Here is a 22,634-nt window from a genome sequence, read left to right as displayed (position 1 = left end):
CGTTTCTTGCATCACATGAAGCATACTTCTAAAGGCATGGGAATTATGCTTATTAAAAGGCATTGTGATCATAAAATTAACAACATATGATATCTATAGGAACAGAATCCCAGTTTACTTAGGCTCTGTTGGGTAACTGGTACTGGGATTGGAGTTTATGCATTTGGTAAGAGCCTTAGTCAAACTACCCTGATGATGGCTGTTTGGGAGAATGACCTTAAGGAGAAAGTTTATGCATCTGGGAAAAGAGGTGAAGTGGCCTCCCCTCTCTATTTGCACTAAAAACTGTATTTGGTAACTAACACCTATTAGAGGTGGTAGCTGCCAAATCCAGGAACTTGCCACTGCTACTTTTCCAAATGCATAAATTCCCTCCAACTACCAGTTCTCAATAGAGCCTTATTTATACTAGTACTATGCTGATGCTATGCACCAAAACAAAGGAATGGCAGTGGTTAATAAATTTATTCCTCAACAGAAATGATATGATAGCCTAAAATCACATAATAACCTTGCTTTGGTTCTATGCTAGTTTAGATAACACCAGAGATGAAGGTATTGTCACCACAGTAGAGTTTAACCACCAAGTTCGGGATGGATTGGTGTGGTTCCTCTACACCTAGGGCACGAAAATATCGAACCATGAACGAAGAAAGGCTGATTCAGTTGATAATAATGGCATTTGAGTTCTTTGTACAATACTATACATAATAACGGATTTGGTCCCTTTTTTTCTAACTATCTTTTATCGCGGTTGAGAGTGACTTGCCTATTCATCTCTCAAGTGGTTGCTGTAGCTCACTGATTTTGAAGCATCAACTGTATAATAGTTTTCTGGAAAGGTGCTAATTACCTATCATGTCTTCCTTTTAGCCATTAAACTATGTCTAACACTATCTAAGCTATTATTATACTAAAAAGAGCAAAAACATGGTGATGACTCGAGTGTGTCCAATGAAACCATTCTCATGGCTGAGTATACCTGTTGTTTCCACACTCCAGTTGGTTGCAAGCTAAGGTGATAAATCCATCAGTCTCTTGTTTACTTAGATCCTCCTTCATGAAACAAACTGGCCTATCTGACCACTGAACATCAAGTGACTTTCATATTAGGCGTTCCATTTCCTGAAAGTAAAAAAAGTTTATGCATCTTCTATTGTCAGTTGGTTTCTTGACAAACTCTGATTTGTTTTTCTGTTTCTCTGCAGGCAGTTGCACCCTATGAGCGCCCAGCACTGACAAAAGGTTATTTGTTTCCTTTGGATAAAAAACCAGCACGACTTCCTGTAAGAACTGTGAATTTTGTGTGCATAATTAGTTTAAAAATTTCTTTATGTATAATTGTCATTGGTTAAGACTATTGAGATATGTATTTAAACAATTTCCATGTGTCTATGTTGCACTAAAGTCCCCTTTCACTGCATATCCATTCTATTGACCCATGTTTGACACACGAGTTTTTTTTTTTAAAAGGGCATGAGGACATGAAGTTTTAAAAATTTAATCAATAAAAACTATTTTGTGACATTTTAATATATAAAATGCATTTCTTATTGATGTAATGCAATGCGTTGTCCATGTTGGAACACACACACACACATATATATATATAAAGAGAGAGAGAGAGAGAGAGAGAGAGAGAGAGAGAGAGAGAGTAACGGTGGACGCCCACGTCAGACGAAAGGGCCTTTAGTGGTGGTCGTGACCACCGCTAAAGGCCTTTTGAGTGGACGTGCGGTGCACAACTGTGGCCCTCTCATTTGATGTTTACACTTCGTGTATATATATATATATACTAATCAGTCCTAAGTAGCTTCAAAGGGACATAGTTTTGCTGTTTGCTTAATCCATACTCATCAATGTATTCTCTATAGCTTAGTAGAAAACAAAGATTAGATTAGGCATTTTTTGTGTTTAGATGCTTATTTGGAGCGATTGAAAATTGGCAACTCATATTGCACCAAAACTTGGTGAAATAGATATCGAGTTTTCTCATCAATTCAATTCGATCCAAAGCATGGTTTTCAGTGAATAAGCAATGATGAATGCATCTACAGGTTAGCATTAAGGAAAAAATGCGCGCAACTATGTTCTTTGAAAGCTTTAAGGACATGAACCGTTTAGGAGCTATTCTGTAATCAAATACAAAAAAGAGTAATATAGTGCCTCTTATGGGTTTTACAAACTGTAAAATCCGTGATTTTTTTGGGTTTTCAGAAATGATACAAGATTATTCTTAGTACTTTTATGAAAAAATCATCGACCGTGATTGGATTGATGAACTTTTGCATGTTTGTCAGGTTTTATCGCTTAGACAACACCATCCGGATCTGGATCTCGATGGGGGATCCAATCGAGGCCCAAAATGGGTCTCACATAAGATAACTGGGGGTTTGGGTCCATTTGGACCCAACCCAACCAAGAACACAACCTAATTCCATTAAGACTAGATTTGGATCCAATCCAATCTTAATCCCTCACAATCTACCTTAAAATAAGGTTTTTGTGAAGAATTTGGATCTTTGAGATTCAAATGCAAACCCAATATATATATATATATATATATATATATTTGGATCAGTGTTATCAAAAACGCGCCTAAAGGTGCAAAAGGCGTGCCTCAAGGTGCCAGCCTGAGGCACACAAAAAATAAAAACAGAGAAGAAGAAGAAGAAGAAGATATACTTTTTATGAGTTAGTTTCTTTATTTATTTACTTTTTATTAGTTTCTTTATTTATTTACTTTTTATTAGTTTCTTTACTTTTATATATTATATTTATTAGTTTCTTTTAGTTTCTTTACTTTTTATATGTTAATCTCATATGTTTTAACTTCTATTAATCACTTTCAGTTTCTTAGTTACTTTTATATGTTATATTTATTAGTTTTTTTTTTATTTACTTTTTATTAGTTTCTTTACTTTTATATGTTTTATTTATTAGTTTCTTTATTCATTTACTTTTTAGAGGTTAATCTCATACTTTTTAGTGCTTATTTGAGCTTTTCTATTGCTTATTGGTTGTTGCTTTACAAGACATTATATTTTTCAATTATATAATTAGTTTTCTAGTTATGTAATCAGTTTCTTAGTTAGTTTTATATGTTAATCTCATATTTTTTAATACTTATTTGAGATTTTCTATTTCTTATTGGTTGTTACTTCATCAATAAAGCATTTCTTTATTTATTTGTATTTTAAATTTTTTTTTATAATTTTTTTAAAGTTTTTAATTTTTTTTTATAACTTACGCTTTATGCCTCGCCTCGGTTTTTGGTGGAGCGCCTCGCTATGCCTCAATGCTTTTTACAACACAGGTATCTCTCATTTTTTATCCACTATCTCCTAAATAGGATTATATCGTGTTTCCTCGTGCTTCAAGTTTACCTATCAAGTAATATGAGTCAGAATCACAAATCAATGCATAAAAAAATCAATGAAATTGATTCAATAAATTCAATAACTTATAAATTGCAACATACCTTTATCTGCTCTTTTGCACGGTCCATCTTCTCATATATATATATATATATATCCCATGGCCGGCCTTTCATTGGTATCAACCAAGCGAAACACCTAAACTAAAGGACCCATTATTCTGCAAGCTGACTTCTCTTTTTTTGATTCATGCAAGCTTTGAAGAATAAAAAATCTAGTAGCAAAACGCGTTATGACTGACCTATATAGCTCTCTTTTTTATACATTCTCATCAAATGCAATGATTGGCCATGAGCATATATAAATAGCACGAACTCCTTTGCTTTTTTGAAAACACCTTTTAGTTTAGGTAATTCTCCTATATCCTTTAGCATCAAATCAATGCAATGTGCTGCGCATGAAGTCCAATACAAATGAGGGAACTCATTCATCAACATCTTATCTGCCTTAACATAATTCGAGGCATTGTCTGTAATGACTTGAACTATATCATACAATAACTTGTATACTAAGTTTGCATCTTTTACATGTTTAGATGCATCCACTAACCTCAAAAACATCATCCCTTAAGGACAATGAACAAGAAAATTGATGCGTGTCCTTTCCTTTGTGTCGGTCCACCCATCTGACATTATGGAACACCCATATTTAGCCCAATGTTGCTTGTATGATGTTAAAAAATCATTTGTTCTTATTACTTCCTTCTCTAATAATGGCTCTCATAGCTCATGATATGTTGTTGCCTTCATTTTAGGGCCAAATTGCCCTATTGCTTGAACCATTGTCTGAAAATTTGACAATCTTGCAGCATTGAATGCAATCCCAGCTTGGTAAAACCACCTACTGATGTACTCACATGTATGTTCTCTTTCTTCCGTATACCGATTTTCTATCATCGTTTGCTTTGTCCCTGTAATCCTTGTTGATTGCTTTTTCTTCTCTAGATCGGTTCAAAAATATCCATCTAGTGGTCCTTTAGTGTAATATCTCATAATTTTTTCATAATTTTTAAGCTTAATAATTTAATTTTAAATTAAATATTTATATTTATTATGACAAAATTATGAAAAATGTTTAAATATGGGCTGACGTCAACATGGGCCTAGACATAGTCCAAGGCTCACTGACAAGATCTATAAATGTTAAGAAAAAATCTGTGAATTTATTTATTTTTAACCTTTAAATTTGAACGAAATTCAGGTTAAATTTAGGAAAAATTTAGGAGCGAAACAGATTTAAGACCATAGTTAGATCCGTTTCGGAACGTAGATCTCGTAGGGGATCTATTTTATCAAATTCGGATATCGGCTGTTTCAAAAATGCATTTTTCTAAATTGACCAGCCTCTATTTTTTTAGTCTTTTTCAATTTGGATCATACTCGACCCGATCCATTGGATCGATGTTAATATGGATTTGGACCCAGTTCAGGATCTATATTAACTAGTACCTTGTCTTTGAGTTCCAATTGGAATTAGATATGGATTTGGATCATGGGTCTAACCTAAACCTATAATTCATCCATGCTCTTTTTAAAGCCAATATAAATTTAAAAATTTAAAAACATGAATTTAAAGAGAAAGGATGAGGTAGAGTTCAACCTGGGGTAGACCTCTGTTAAATTATGTAATCGAATCTTGTAATCCAATATATATTATATATATAAGGTAATACATATACATATATATAATATATGTATATTTATCTACCTATTATATATATAAAATATATTATTTATTATTAGCCGTAGGGGTAGTTCTGTCTTTTCACACATTTTACGTATATTCAATTCTTGTATATGCTTTTTGTAATTTCCTTTTTCTTTTCTTTATTTTTCCCATTTTTCTTTTTTCTTTTCAATGTATTCAAGTACCTTCGGGGGCCCACCACTAGACGTAGGCCCGACTCCAACGACTATGTGGGAGCCCCTTCAAGGGTCTTCCCTTGCCCTATATAAAAGGCCTCCCTCTATTATATTCAGGAATGCTTTGGGTCAAAGCCCAAATGATTAAGAGTTCTTATTGTGCATGTCTGCACGTGTTTATCATCAAGAATATTAAGGTCTTGATCATAGTATCTTGTTGAAGATACTTTTACATGGTATCAAAGCGAGGTTGGAGAAAGAAAGATCGTGTGGATTCTCACATTTATTCGGTGCTTCGAAAAACATGCCCTCAAATATTTGGTGATTGGGGTGGATCCTTTCGTTCATCCAATACTTTAGAAGATTCTTCCACCAAGAAAGATCTAAAAATCTCTTAAGGTACATATCTTTTTTCCTCATTTCTCCTCTCCAATGGGTGAAAAAGACTCCCATTTCTCTCTCGGCTTTAAACTTAATGGCTCCAACTATCACGTTTGGGCCAGAAATATGGAGGCGCATATTAAAGGAAAAGGGTTTTGGGGCTATATCCAAGGTTCGATTCCCGAACCGGAGCCTAAGATCACCTTAATGGAGAGAGGAGAAATAAAAATTCTTGAAGGAGAAGAAAGAGCCAAGACTCTTGAAGATTATAGCAAAAAACATGAAGAATGGGAGATGAAAAACTTCAAAATTTTCTCATGGATTTTCTCGTTCGTGGAGACAAGAATCAATGCCAACATTATAAAGTTCAAGAAAGCTTCTCAAGCGTGGGAATACCTTGAAAAAATGTACACTTCAAGGGATTTGTCTCACAAATACTATCTTCAAAAAAGGGCCTTGACCCTTCAACAAAACAAAATGACTATTAGAGAGTATTTCACGGAGTTGTCTTCCATTTGGGATGATCTTGCCATGTTTGAACCCAAATGGAGCGGAGATGCTATTGAGCTTAGGCACGAGCAATTAGAAGATTGTTTTTTCAATTTTTTGAATGGGCTTAGGCCCGAATTTGAACAAATCTGATCGTCTCTCCTATCTGCCTTCACTTCCCCTCTCTTGAAGATGTAATTACTAAACTAAGTGGGAAAGAGACACATATGGGTATAAGTAAGAATAATCCAAGTGTTCTAGCAACACCTTTCAATAATGAAGAAAATGAAGGTGTTAATGTCGTTTCAAGACCAATGAGTAATTTAAGGACCTACAAGCCTCCTCATTTCAAGAATCAAAACCAAAGTTCAAGCTGTCAAGGAGGAAAGAGGGATTATAGCAAGCTCTTGTGCCACTTTTGTAAGGAACCGGGGCAAATCAAGCCAATATGTCAAAAATGAAAGAAGTTAGCCATGACTACCACATCCCAACCTCAAAATCAAAAGGAAGAGTGCTCATCATCTTCAAATGGAGCTCTCTCATTGCAACAAATTGTGGATGCTCTTCAACCTTTTCTCAAAGGGGCTATTTCCGAAGCCGCCATGTCAACCTCTTCTCTTCCTGGTAAGACATCGTGGCTTTTAGATTCGGGTGCTTCATTTCACATGACCCCAAGTATGAGTTTTTTTTTTCGATTGCAATAATCGCTCCCCATCCTTTGTTTCAACCGCGGATGAAACATCTTTTGAAGTAAAAAGAATTGAAAATTTTGAAAAACAAGGGTTTTTTATTCCAAAAATTAGATTTATACCTAAATTAAACTTAAATTTACTTTCGGTTTCTCAACTCTCGGATCATGGGTGTGATATAAAATTTTCATCTAACAAATGTTGGATACAGGATCGCTGGTTCGGGAGGTTGATTGAGGAAGGCTCTAGGAAGGGTGATCTTTACTACGTCGATTCTCTTCAAATTCCAAAGAACCCATTTTGTAATGTTGTCCAACAAAAAGATATTAATGTGTGACACAAAAGACTTGGACATCCAAATATTATAAAGATTTCACATTTACCTTTTGTTAAAAGTCTATGTAAAAGTGATTTCAATTGTAACGATTGGATACTTGGAAAAATTAAAAAATTACCTTTTTGTCAAAGATCTATGTTTATAACAAGACCTTTCGAAATTGTCCATTCGGATGTATGGGGATCGACACCTGTTTTGTCAAAAGGAGGTTTTGCATATTATGTCATTTTTATTGACGACTATACGAGATATTGTTGGATTTATTTTCTTAAACACAAATATGAAGTTTTTTTGACTTTTAAATCCTATCATATGATGATTAAAAATCAATTCAATGGGGATCTAAAATTTTTTAGAATCGACTCTGGTAGAGAATACCTTTTAAGTGAATTAAAAAATTATCTTGAAAGTCATGGTATTCTTCTCCAAAGATCTTGTCTGAAAACCCCTCAACAAAATGGATTAGCCGAAAGAAAGCATAGACACATAATAGAGATAACTCGAACTCTACTTATTTCTTAAAACATTTCAAAAGGTTTTTGGGTTGAAGCTGCTTTAGCGTCTGTCTATCTAATAAATCGGCCTTCGAAAAACTTAAACAATATCTCGCATTTTGAAATGTTGTATACCAAAGAACCCGACTATAGTCGGTTGAGAATTTTCGGTTGCAAATGCTTTGTTCTTACTGACAAGAACAACAAGCTTTCACCGAAAGCCATTGTCCGCGCCTTTCTTGGATATTTGGAAACCCAAAAAGGGTTTCGTTGTTATGATATTAAGAATGATAAATTATATGTTTCCAGAAGTGTGAGTTTTCTGAAAAATGTTAATGGTTTTGAAAGAAGTAAACATTTTAAAGAAAACATGGATTACTCATTTTTATTTGAATTATTAGCTCATGATGATGATAGTGATGATGAACTCATTCCTAATGACGCCAATGATAAAGAAGACAAAGAAGATATTCCCTTCTATTCTCCTATCTCCCAACATAGTGATGAAGGGGCATCAAGAGACCCTATAACATATACCCATAGAGACAAAAACAATTTTAGGAGTGCGATTGAAAAATACACCTAGTGGTTCCAATTCAACAAATGATGAAAATCTACGAAGAACTGAGAGAAATAGAAAGATGCCTTCTAGGTTTATCTCATATGATTCCTTTACTCCTAAACATAGAGCCTGTCTTAGCGCCATTCATTCCTATATAGAACCCAAAAACTTCAAAGAAGCCAAAAAGAATGATAAGTGGCTGAAAGCAATGGAATGTGAGCTTTCAGCTTTCAACAGGGCAAAAACTTGGGAATTTCAAGTTCTTCCCAAGGGTAAGAAAACAATAGGGTGCAGATGGGTATTTAAGGTAAAGACTAAGAGCGATAGATCTCTTGAGAGATATAAAGCTCGGTTAGTTGTAAAGAGATATAGTCAAAAACACGGGATTGACTATGAAGAAACGTTTGCCCCTGTGGCCTGAATGGTCATTGTCCGATGCCTCATCACCGTTGCCTCAACTAACAAATAAAACATCTATCAAATGGATGTAAAAGACAAATTCTTCCATTCATTAAAAGTCAAGGTCTTTCTGGACATTTAAATGGATCAATTTCAGCCCCTCCAGAATTTGTCATACAAGAAACTAAGGATGGAAACGAGGCTGATCCTATACAACGAATACCAAATCCCCAATATGAAAATTGGATGAAACGTGATCAAGCTGCAGTTGCTTTCCTTATCTCCACTATCTCTCAAGAAGTATTGGTGGGAATTCCAGATGAGTGCTCAACAAAAGAATTATGGGACCGGCTAGTGAAGACATATTCTCAGATTTCAGAGGCTAGGATTTCCTTTCTTCAGCGTGAATTTCAACTCCTCGCTAAGGGTTCCATCTCTGTCATGGAATACTTGAACAAGGTCAAGAACATAAGCGATCAACTGGCTGTTGTCGGATATGAAGTTACAGACAAAGATAAAGTCAGGCAAGCCTTGAATGGATTAGGATCGGAATTCCATGTTCTTTCGACCTCATTGTTATGTCTACCCAGCTTACCATCGTTTGAAGACTTGCAAGCGAAACTCCTTCAATATGAGATGACCTTAAAGGGGATGTCACATGACACTGGTGGCCAGGTTCTTGCTACTAGTGTTTCCTTTGGCCAGGGACGCGGTGATAGTCATTTTGGTGCAGGCAGAGGACGAGGACGAGGTACCCCAGGGGGGCGTGGGTTACTACCCACTCCGAATGCCTCTCCTTATAATCTGAAAAACGTGCCCACCTGTTACCTCTGTAACAAGCGAGGTCACGTCAAAGCCAACTGTTGGCACAATCCACAGAACAAAGGAAAGTTCCAAAAGGGTGAGAGTTCGTCAGGACGAAAGGAGAACCCTTCAAAGTTTGGTGGCGATGTGAAAGAGCTTCTTTTGGCTGCATTGTCTGAACTTGATCTGAAACGCGATGATAAAGGCGTCTGGTACATTGATTCGGGGGCAGCTACTCATGTCACAGGTAATGCGGGTAAATTCTCTACTTTAACTCCTTATTTTGGAAAAAGTAACATCGTCACTGGAGACGGGTCACACCACCCCATCACCCACATTGGAAATGTTTCTATCCCCTTGCCTAAATCCCCACTTCATCTTTCCAATGTTCTTCATGCCCCAAATATTACAAAAAATATTGTTTCTGTTTCTAAGCTTGTTGATCATACCAATTCTTCTGTTGAATTTACTCCGTCTTTTGTTTATGTCAAGGATCTACAAACGAAGAAGACATTCGCTAGAGGGGAACGCCAGGGAAATATGTATGTCTTCCAGGAGGACCCTTCTACTTGTGTTCGACCTACCTTGAAGTCATCTCCTCAGTCCATGTCGTCCAAGCATATTCATGTGTTCAATTTGCAATCTTCAAATAAATGTAATAAGCCTGATTTTTGGCATTTGCATCTTGGTCATTGTGGTCGAGTCTTCGTTGAGCGACTCGTATCTGATGGTCTTATTCCTGAGTCTGGCCTGATTCCTAGACCAGATAATAAAATGTGTTCAAGTTGTCAAATGTGTAAGAGTCATGTTCTTCCTTTTCATTCAATAAATGAGAGAGCTTCAAGGCCTTTTGAAATCGTCTGTTCCGATGTATGGGGACCGGCTCCTAATCCTTCTAATTCTGGCAGCAAATATTATGTTACTTTTATTGATAATTTCTCTCGCTTCACTTGGATATATTTCATGAAGAATAAATCGGAAGTTTTCTCTATTTTTCGTTGTTTCCATACATTTGTCAAAACTTAGTTTTCTTTTAATATTCTACATTTCCAATGTGATGGTGGGGGGAATACTCATCCAGGGATTTTATCAATTATCTCCAAGATAATGGGATAAATCGTAGAGTATCTTGCCCGCATACACCCCAACAGAATGGAATTGCAGAACGGAAACACCGTCACATTGTGGAAAGCGCTATGAGCATGATGCACGGAAGTCATACTCCCATAGGACTCTGGACAGAGGCTTTTCACTCTACTGTTTACATTATTAATCGTCTGCCCATGAAGCTTTTAGAAGATAAATCACCTTTTTTTGTCCTATTTGGGAAGCATCCTGATTATGATGAACTAAAAATTTTTGGCTGCACGTGTTATGTTCATATTGACTCTTCTCTGCGAAACAAGTTTCAGGTTAAGGCATCCAAGTGTAGATTTGTCGGATATGCAGATCACCACAAAGGGTACAGGTGTTATGATCCTGACAATAGACGAATTAAGATATCTAGTAATGTAGTTTTTGATGAGAATGATTTTGGAGATGGAGAATATGCTTCTGCCCAAACCAATATGAATACTCTATTTTATGATCCATGGCTCAGTGCAGAGCTCTTTCCTGCAACCAATGATGAGTGTCCTTCCTCCTGTGCTCAAAGAACATCCTCTTAAGATGGATACAATGGCATACAGGAACTTGAAATAGAACATCCTCCAGAGATTAACAAGTTTGCTGGGCAAGTTTATAGGAGAAGAGAAAGGGACTCACTCTTGACTGCGGACGATATTGAATAAGAAGATCCTATGCTTGATCCATCCAATGACATTACTTCTTCAATTTCTAATACAGTAGCTATTCCGATCAGACGATCTGAAAGAGCTCGGCATCCTATTGAAAGGTGGGTCAGTTATGAGAATTTCACCATGGATTTTCAGTTATTTTTGTCACAGATTGAGAAAGAGACTGAGCCTAGACATTTTCATCAAGCCATTAATTCCAAAAAATGGATTCAAGCCATGAATGAAGAGATGGAAGCTTTGTACCAGTGTCAAACATGGACTGTCGTTCCTCGACCTCCAGATAGAAATGTTGTTGGCTCACAATGGGTCTACAAGATCAAATACAAACCGAATGGAAGTGTTGAACAATACAAAGCTTGTCTCGTAGCCAAGGGATTCACTCAAGAGTTTGGACAAGACTATGATGAAACATTTAGTCTAGTTGTGAAAATGGGTACAATTCGCATTGTTCTTTCATTAGCTGTCGATTATGGTTGGAAAATAAGTCAGCTAGATGTGAAGAATGCCTTTCTTCATGGCGATTTGAAGGAAGAAGTATACATGGAACAACCGCCAGGCTATACAGAAGTAGATTCAAAGGAATATGTATGCAAATTAAATTGAGCTCTCTATGGACTGAAACAAGCATCACGATCTTGGTTTGATAGTTTCTCTCTAGAAATTCAAAAACATGGTTTCTATCGATCGCAATTGGATCACTCCCTCTTTATTCTTCGAGGTAAGGAGTTTACTACCTTCTTGTTAATATATGTTGATGATATAATTATTACAGGAAGTAGTGAGAACCATGTTCAAGAAACTAAAGACCTTCTGAGTCAAAGGTTCAAAATGAAGGACCTTGGAAACCTTCGGTACTTTCTTGGAGTAGAAGTGGATAGTCAAGAAAATAAACTTACTTTGACCCAACATAAATACACCCTGGATCTGTTAGAAAAGGGTGGAATGAAAGATTGCAAGCCTCTTGCTACTCCTAGTGTGCTTAACCAGAAACTAAGTGTGCAAAACGGAGACTTGTATCATGATCCCACCAAATATCGGAGTCTAGTGGGAATGCTTCAATATCTTACTTTTACCAGGCCCGATATTACATATTCAGTCAATCAAGTTTCTCAATTCATGCATGAGCCAAGGATGGGACACATGGATGCAGTAAAGAGGATACTGAGGTACTTGAAGAGTACTGTTGGAGATGGACTTTTGTACACCAAAAGCAGATCCATGAATACTGCTCATGACATAATTGCTTGTTCAGATGCAGACTGGGCAGGAGATCCTGATGATCGAAAGTCAGTTTCAGGGTATGGGGTTTTCATTGGTGCCAATCTTGTTTTATGGAGTAGTAGAAAACAGAATACAGTGGCTAGATCTAGCACAGAAGCAGAATACAAGGCGATGGCTGCTGCTACGGCAGAAGTAACATGGACTAGACATTTGTTAACAGAGCTCAAAGAGTCGATTGCTAGTTGCTCTCTCTTTTGTGATAACCAAAGTGCTATTCAAATATCTCTTAATCCCATTCATCACAGCAAAACCAAGCACATTGAGATTGATCAGCATTTTATCAGGCAGAAGATTGAAGAAAAAGAGATTGAGCTCCATTATATTAAAACAGAAGACCAAGTGGCTGATTTGTTTACTAAAGGACTCACAAAGTGCCGTTTTTGGTTTCTAAAGAGCAAGTTGTCCATGATTCAAAATCATGCACAACTTGAGGGAGACTATTAGACAGTTTTGTATTTACAGTTTGGATCCGGATCCGGATCCAAACTACTTGTATATAGCATAATGGTATACTTGTAAATAACCCCAGCTTATCAGGGTTATTGTAAAGGCTATGTATTAGGGCTTTTGCCTATTTATTAATGAAATAGGTCACGATTTCTGTTGTTGAGAAATCGTGACTCATTGCAGCCTCCACCTTTTCCCTCTCTTAACTTCTCGTTCGCAGGTTCTCGAGAAATCTCACAAAAAATGCCTTCCTAAATGGCGATTTAAATAAAGAGGTATATATCAGTGTTTTAAAACTCGCCGAGTCAACTCGTTGACTCGGCCCTCCAGCGAGTCAACCCAGCAAGGCAAACTCGGTTAGCCAAAACTCGAGCTTGACTCGGCCTGACTCGGGCGAGTTTTGGGATGTTTGAAATTTGTTTTTTGGGTTTCAAATTACAGTTTCGAAATATATAAGTACATATATTTTAATAAGGGTTACCCCTAGATTTTGTATAAAAAAGAAAATAAAAATCATTTAAAGATAAAAAAGCATTTAAATCCATAGAATAAAATCGCCATGTTGTTCGAACTACTGTTCACCCTGTGTTATCAACTTATTCTAGCAAAATATTTTAAAGAAATGATTCTCACTATATATGGAGGGTCAACTGTGCCTATGGGAAGTCACATTTAGGTTTCATCATCCATTTGTTATGTGAACAAGCATTGTACATATTCAAATATTAGTAGTCTTATTATAGTTATGCCATTAATATATTTCCTGCATAGTTTTATACATGAGAAAATTGCTTATTTATGTTGATATTGGGCATTCTGTAAACTTTCAATATGCACATATATCCCTATTTTACATTTATGGATTTGTTAGAGAGGGAATTAAAACTTTTAAAACAAGCTAGCATATATGATTGGCCATTTTAGGAACCTTAGGTAGTAGCAGACTGAACTCATGGTGACCAAATCCTCTAATTCAAGTCATGAATTAGTCAAAGTGCTTGTATAGATGTCAAATTCAATTATTCAAGCAAACCTCTATAGCTCTTTGCAGTTGTTTTTATATTCTTACAGACATTTGAAGACCATGTTTACTCAAAAACATGGTTTCAGACAAATTATATATTGTTTTTCTTTTAAAATCAAAAGTTAACAAAACCCGGACCGAGTCATCGAGTTGACCCGCCGAGTCACGAGTCAATAAAGAACGAATCGAGTTCCGACTTCCGAGTCACGGGTTTTAAAATCTTGGTATATATGGATGCTCCACTAGGAATGGAGATTCCCAAAGGGAAAGTGCTTCGTCTTCGAAAAACACTTTATGGTTTAAAACAAGCCCCCAAGGCTTGGTATGATAGGTTTAACTCCATAATGTTAGAAAATGAGTTTTCATCCTGTTTCACTAATACTGCTTTGTTTGTTAGAAAAAACAATGCAGGGATTGTCATTCTGCTTTTGTATGTAGATGATATACTAATAATCGAAAGTGATACTAAAGGGGTTAAAAGCATAAAATCAATTTTAAAGGATAGATTTGAAATGTCTGATTTGGGATTTCTAACTTATTTTTTGAGTATTGAAGTGACATACTCTCATAGAGGGTATTTTTTGTCTCAAACTAAGCTTGCATATGAGGTTATTGACAGGTCAGATATTACGGATGATAAAGTTTGTGAAACTCCTGCTATAGTAGGAGCTAAAATGAAGATTGATGATGGCATTCCTCTCTTCGATCCCACCCCCTATAGGCACTTTGTGAGATCATTGATGTATCTGAGTATTACTAGACCAAATATTTCTCATGAAGTTCATATTGTAAGTCAGTTCCAACATGCACCAACATCAGTTCACATGAGTGACATCTTGCGGATTGTGAGATACATAAAAGGTACACTAAATAAGGGAATTTTCTTATCCTCTTCTTCTGAATTAAAATTAATTACTTATACTGACTCTGATTGGGGAAGTGACCTAAATAACCGTCACTCCACCACTAGTTTTTGTGTGTTTTTAGGAGACTCACTGATCTCATGGAGATGTAAGAAGCTGCAAAAAGTATCTTTATCCTCAACATAAGCTGAATATCGTGTCATGACGACTACTACCATGAAAATTGTATGGATTCATCAGCTATTAGAAGACATGAGAATACAATAGAAGAGCCCACCAAGCTATGCTGTGATAACAAGAGTGCAATATACATTGCCAAAAATCATACTTTTCATGAGCGAACTCAATACATTAAGATGGACTGTCACTATATTCGGGAAGCGTATCTGAAAGGAGTTATAGATCTTCCATATGTAACTTTAGAATATCAGTTGACAGATTTCTTCACCAAAGCTTTGTGTGCTCCGCGGTTCAATTTTCTCCTTGACAAACTTTCGGTCATCTTACCCTAAGTTTGAGGGGGGTGTTAAATTATGTAATCGAATCTTGTAATCCAATATATATTTTATATATATAAGGTAATACATATATATATATATATAATATGTATCTACCTATTATATATATAAAATATATATTTATTATTAACCGTAGGGGTAGTTCTATCTTTTCACACATTTTACGCATATTCAATTATTGAATATGGTTTTTGTAATTTTCTTTTTCTTTTCTTTATTTTTCCCATTTTTCTTTTTTCTTTTCAATGTACTCAAGTACCTTGGGGGGCCCACCACTAGTCGTTGGGCCCCTCCAACGACTATGTGGGAGCCCCTCCAAGGGTCTTCCCTTGCCCTATATAAAGGGCCTCCCTCTATTATATTCAGGTATGCTTTGGGTCAAAGCCCAAGTGATTAATAAAGTGTTTTTTTATTCTTTTTATGCCTTTGTGCATTTGTAAGATTTAGTGGGTTATGCTTTTGTTCACAAGTGTTCTAAGAGTTCTTATTGTGCATGTGTGGACGTGTTTATCATCAAGAATATTAAGGTCTTGATCATAGTATCTTGTTGAAGATACTTTTACAACCTCTACCCTACTTGATCTTTTGGAAGGGGGCATCCCCCCTCGTGTGGAATATTCCACAGGATATAGTTAAACAAAAACAAACAAATAAATAAATAATAAAATAATAGATAAAAGATAGAGATAGAGTTCTACCATGGATAGAACTCTACCCCTTTTATTTAGAAGGGGGCGTCACCCCCTTTAGAGTCTCTCTAAATATAAAAAGGGGAAAAGAGCCTCTCTCTCTCGGAACCGTCCCCTAGCGAGAGAGAGAGAGAGAGAGAGAGAGAGAGAGAGAGAGAGAGAGAGAGAGAGAGAGAGAGATCATTCTCTCTAGATTTATTTTTACTAATCTTCGAATCAAGGTAGAGGTTTCTCTCTCTTTTTCCGATAAAATAAGGGTTGAACATGTCTTAAATCATGTAGGTGTAAGGGTAAATCATGTATAAAATTTTTTGCATGCATATTTCATATATTTTTGATGTTCTTGATGCTTAAATCCATGATTTCAGATCCATGAACGTGTCTGAAAATATTTGCATGCATATTCTATGTATTTTTTATGTTCTTGATGCTTAAATCCATATTTTTGCATCCATGAACATGTCTGAAATTTTTTGCATGCATATTCTATGTATTTTTTATGTTCTCGATGCTTAAATCCATGTTTTCACATCCATGAACATGTCTGAAAATTTATGCATGCATATTCTATGTATTTTTGATGTTCTTGATGCTTAAATCCATGTTTTCTCATTTGTGAACATGTTTGAAATTTTCTGCATGCATATCTCATGTATCTTTTATGTTTTTGATGCTTAAATCCATGTTTTCACATCCATAAATATGTCTAAAAATTTCTGCATGCATATTCTATGTATTTTTTATGTTCTTGATGCTTAAATCCATGTTTTCGCATCCATGAACATGTCTGAAATTTTCGGTATGTATATTTCCTGTATTTTTTATGTTCTTGATGCTTAAATCCGTGTTTTCACATCTCTAATTATGTCTGCAAATTTTTATCATGTATGTGGTTTATATTCATGATATCTTGATGTTTAAAAATCATATTTTTATGCATCTCTAATCATGCCCACGTTTTCGGGCTGATTATGTGGTTCACATGTGTTGTATTTGGATTTTGGTTTTTTGCTTTCCTTATTGGTTACTCAACTTATTGACTCTGGAGTCTGATGACAACTATAAAGTATAAACATGAAACAATCAACAGTGTAAAACGGGGTATGCAATTTATCGTAAAACAGGACATGCAAGTTATCATATAAAGTATAAACATGAAACAATGTAAAATAGGGCATGCAAAACAATTATCAAGTCAAATAACTGTTGAGCATATTTTAACATATCTCTGTCAGCATCATACTATCATGTATAAAACAATTGCATTATGCAAGCATGGGTATTTAGGTCTCTTCATCTGAATTTTGTTGTATTGTGGTTGTCTTTGAATGTCATTAATGCCATGTTTTGTGTTTTCACAATGATTTATATGCAACTGAATTTACCAAATCGGCTATAGTGACCCCTACACAGTAGTCGCAACAAGGAAATTGACTCCCAGTTATTGTTATATTCAGGCGACTTCTATGTTGGCCTGATCATGTATCTAAAGCAGAAAATACACCAAAAATGTCAATTCCCTCTTGAAGAAAAAAAGAAGAGAGGTGGAAGAAGGGTGTGAAGAAGAAGAGTCGAAAGAGAGAAAAGACAAAGAAGAAGAATAATAATAACAATAATAATTTAAATACCTATCTACATCCTATTGTCTTCTTTCCATGAGGAAGATTTTTGATATCTTAGGGTTTGGACTTTTCTAACGCCCATATTTTATCATTCATGACACTCATCAATTTAGGATAATTCTTAGCTTGGTCGTATGATGAGGGTTCAAAGTAAGAAACTATCTTGGCTAGACATGCTCTATTATATTGAGGAGCACAATTTTTATAGGATACAAATCTATTTGGAGGCCTATGTATTTTTGATTTCCTAATAGTGCTTGGTTCTTGATTTTCTATTCTAGAATATTGTTCTAGTGCATTGAGATGTCTAACACCAGTTCTTCTTCTATACCGGATAACTAGAGGTCCACCTTCAATGTCATGCAATTCACCGCACTAGATGTTGTATTGAGGTTCATCATTAACAACATCATTGTTTAACACAGAGTTACCGAAAGCGCCTAGGTAAAAGGGGAAGCGTGAAACGTCACACTTCTGAAGCGTGAGGGGAAGCGTCCCCCTTTTTTGGGAAGTGTGCTTCCCTTTTATAGGAAGCGCGCTTCCCCCAAGTTTCCCCCGCGCTTCCCCCTCGCTTCCCCCATTTTTTCATTTTTTCGCTTCCCCCTCGCTTCCGGTTTGCTTCCTAGGTCGCTTCCGAGACGGTTCAAAATTTTCTTCTAAGTGGTCCCCCGCTTCCTAAATTTTTGAAAATGCCTCGCTTCCCGCTCCCGCTTCCCGCTCCCGCTTCCTCGACTGGTAACTCTGGTTTAACATCTCATTATTACATTTACGAACTAATTCTAGAAAAGAGTAATCACTAGTTTCTTTGATAGGCACATTTAAATCAAAGAAAATTTCTTGCTCTATAAAGGTAACATTCTTTGATATATAGACTTTATCATGTTTAAAATCATAACATCTAAATCCTTTTTGGCTTTTTCCATAACCAAGAAAAACATAAGGAATGACTCTTGGTGAAAGTTTCATTTTTATTTGTAAGAACAAAACATTTACATCCATAGGCCTTAATATGAAATAACCAGGGGTAGTTTTATAAAGTTTCTTATAGGGAGAAATATTTTGAAGTTTGGTTGAAGGAAGTCTGTTTATAAGGTATACTGAAGTAAGCACCAACTTTGGCCAAAAAATGTTTTGGAACATATTTGGAAATAAGGTCTAGTAGTTTCTATTATATGCATGTGTTTCCTTTCAGCCAAACCATGTTGTTGAGGCGTGTTTGCACAAAATCTTTGATGTAAAATGCTATGATTTTTCAAATAATTTTTGAAGTCATTTGACATATATTCTCCCCATAAATCAAAGCAAAATATAGATATATTGGTTTTAAGGAGATTTCTAACAAGGTTATAAAAAAATTTTAACGTTTTAAAAACTTCATATTTGTATCTAAAAAAATGAATCCAAGTGAAATAAGAATAGTCATCCACACAAATCACATAATAAGTAAATCCTTCTTTAGAGGCAACAGGAGCAAGACCCCACACATTCGAGTATATTAATTCAAGTGGTTTGAAAACAAAAAAGTTTTATCTTGATAAGGAATGACTTTAGTTTTCCCAAGACTACAATCAATACATTGGATTCTTTCATTACAAAATTTTCTCAAATGAGATACATTAGATAACTTAGAAATGCTAGGATGACCTAGTCTTTGATGCTACAAAAAAATATCCAATTTTTACATATTGAAACAAAAAGTATCTTTGGGAATGATCTACCGGTCCATGTAGTAGAGATCTCCTTCTCTATGACCTTCCCCAATTTGCTTGCCAGACTAGAGATCTTATATTAAGTATCAGTCAGATGTGAAGGAGATGCTACAACCATGATCAATTATTTGAGAAACTGAAAAAAAAATTTAAATTAAGTTTTAGAACAATTCTGACTTTTTTGGAATAAAGAGTGAAAAATTTATAAATTTTTCAATTCCTTTAATTTCAAGAGAGGATCCATCTTATGTAAAAACATTAGTTCCACTTGAATTAATACTACAATCGGAAAACATAGTACTATTAGGGATCATATGAAATAAAACATCGGAATCTAGGAGCCAAGAAATATTACCGGGAGGTGAGGAAGAGGAGGATGAGCTTTTGAGGAGTGGTTGTAGAGTTTCTGCAAGTTGGGACAAAGATATGTTTTTGTAACCGGGCTTGGTGATATCTTTGTCTTCCTGAGGAGCTTGTAAGGTAGCTACTCTTTTTTCATCATTTTTGAATTCAGAACAATATGGTTTGATGTGTCCTGATACTCCACAATTATGACATAATTTTCTTTCTCTCATCTTATCTTTTATCATTGTTCCTTGGCCTCCCAAAATTATTCTTGTTAAAATGAGAAGACTTATAGGAATAAATATTGGCACCGAGTCTAGATACCGTCAATACATTGTCCTTGGTCTCCTTAGATTCGGTTATAGATTTTAACTTTGTTTTTTTAATGAATACTTGGGCTAAAATCTCATGCAAAGAAGGACGCTCCTCTTGCTTACGGTGGATGATGGAAACCCGAACATGTTCAAATTCGGGCCTAACCCCTCTCATAAATTAAAAAAATTGTTCACCAAGGATTTGATTTTTTCTACGACGGGTATCATCAAGGGTATCCTAAATGGGCTCTATCTTAGCCATTTGATCCCATAGTCTTTTGAGAGTTCCATAGTACTCTGTAACACTTTTTTCTCCATGTAATGAATCTTATCTTGCAATTCCCATTTATGGGCGGCCTCATTTTGGGTGTATGTTTGTTTAATAGGCGCTTTATAGGCCTTTTCAAATTCTAATATGTTTTCGCAAGGTTCTTCACACATACTTCCCATAAATAGGGATAATACTTTGACATGTCCAATATCTCGTGCTTTAATGACTTTTTTGTAGTCTAAAAGGGCATTTTCTCTCTCGTTGTCTTTAAAAGATTCCTCTTTGGTTACTCTATCTTCCCTACAAATAGATTTAGTAAGAATATGTTGAGGTTTCGATAGAGAACCATCAACATAGTCCCACAAATCTTTTCTAACCAAATTTCTTTTCATTGCGGTGACTCACATGTTATAGCTTTTTCCATCAAACCTGACGGGAACAACCATAATTACTTCTTTTTCAGCCATCATACTAAGAGAAGACAAACAAAGAAGAGAAGAGATAGAGAGAAGAGAAAAAATGTGTTGTCCTTCACACACTTTGAAATGAATGTTCCTTCACTTCAATGACACCTCTCGCTGTGATACCATGTAATCAAATACAAAAAAGAGTAATAGAGTGCCTCTTATGGGCTTTATAAACACACAAAAGTGTGTATACTCAAGGATCACTTATGGTTCAAATACAAGTACACGATCACAACCCACAAATGGGCAAGAAATAGAGAGCAAAAAATAAAGACTTATTGGGATTATTGATTGAGACAAGCCTTTTTACATCTAAGGAGAAGCACCCATATATATATAAACAAAGGCGAGCTAATATAGCTGTTGGGAGCATCTCAACAGCTATATTTGGGCAATGACAATATTGCCCATAACAAAAACAGAAATTTACAAAACAAAATAAATAAATAAATAAAGAAAACAAAAAATCTATAAAGAAACTAGTGCCCTTAGTGGTTATAGCCTATACAGTGAAAAGACTGAAATGCCCCTATTGGATAATACCTATTACAATGATATGAACATATGTATCATATGTATATTTATATGTATATACTATGTATGTGTATACATATATGATCACACACACACACACACATATATATATATATATATATGTGTGTGTGTGTGTGTGTGTGTGTGTGTGTGTGTGTGTGTTTGTATGTATCTATGTATGTATATTCTTTTAATTGATTATCTATGTAATGCAATGCATGGTGTATGAAGACTAAATCTTTTGGGCAGTTATTCTGTAGCTACATTTTGGCTGAATATTTTCTTTCTTTTACATAGGGTTTCCATACATGTGTTGGATCTGGTGCTGAAAGGCAAACACCTGAGTGGTACAAGGACCATGGCATTGAGGTATTGTTTTCGGATGGGTTCTTACTTGTTGTGGAAGTGCTCTTTTATGAATTGGAGTAACTTTTTAGTAAATCATTCTATGACAATCTTAAATCCATTTTTGTGAAGGTACTATATGAAAATTCGGTGATTGGTCTTGATGCAAAAGATCAAACTTTGGCTACATCTACAGGAAAGCTTCTGAAGTATGGATCTCTTATTATTGCTGCAGGGTGTACAGCTGCAAGGTACATTGCTATTGTATATGTTGTCTTTTTGTGTTAGAATAAGACTGTTCTCTTGTTAGAAGCAATTTTGAGTGTCTTATATATAATCTGTTGATCATGTCTAATACAAAGTACAACCTATGCAAGGATCAGTAAGACATCTGGACAAGGTACAACCTGCATAGCCAATGCTAGCGGTCATCCTTGATTCTAAGGATGAAATGATTGATGAAGGCCCATATATATATATCTTTGCCAGCCGATCATGTACATGAATATGTTCATAAATATGTATTTTTGCAGTCAGTTGATCATGTGCATGAATATGATCTTAAATATATATTTTTTGCAGTCAATTGATTATGTGCATGAATCTGATAATAAGTAGTTAATCTTTGCTGTCAGCCGATCATATGCATGAACCTGATCATAAGTAGCTATGGTTGCCGTCAGCTGCTCATATGCATAAATTTGAGCTTGATAGGCTAAGCAACCGAAAGGGAGGGGGTGGACTCAGTGGTCAGGCCAAGCCCGACCTCTTGTGACAGGACCGAGCCTTGCTCGGTCCTTTAACAAGGGGGGGAGGGGGGGGGGGGGGGAGCAATAGGGGAGTGGCCTCAGCCACCACTCGTCGGTTGTCCCAACATAGCAGACTGCAGCCTAAGGCTGCTGTTGGAATCAAGAAGGAAGACGGTGCAAGGCACCCTCTTTCCTGGCGAGCCAGA

General features: G+C 35.8%; 1 protein-coding gene across 2 annotated transcripts in view; it reads left to right on the top strand.

Moving 5' to 3' along the window:
* MDAR6 (monodehydroascorbate reductase 6) overlaps window positions 1-22,634 on the top strand; it is an 83,520-nt gene that overhangs the window by 1,209 nt on the left and 59,677 nt on the right. For both annotated transcript variants that reach the window (XM_089999175.1, XM_089999174.1), the window contains exons 4-6: window positions 1,209-1,286; window positions 21,632-21,703; window positions 21,812-21,930. In XM_089999175.1, the coding sequence (XP_089855301.1) occupies window positions 1,209-1,286; window positions 21,632-21,703; window positions 21,812-21,930 (269 nt within the window). The remainder of the gene's footprint in view (window positions 1-1,208; window positions 1,287-21,631; window positions 21,704-21,811; window positions 21,931-22,634) is intronic.

The sequence above is a fragment of the Nuphar pumila genome, chromosome 3 (assembly GCF_984573655.1).
Source record: "Nuphar pumila chromosome 3, dmNupPumi1.hap1.1, whole genome shotgun sequence".
NCBI lineage: Eukaryota > Viridiplantae > Streptophyta > Magnoliopsida > Nymphaeales > Nymphaeaceae > Nuphar > Nuphar pumila.
This window is presented reverse-complemented; position numbering and strand designations above follow the sequence as displayed.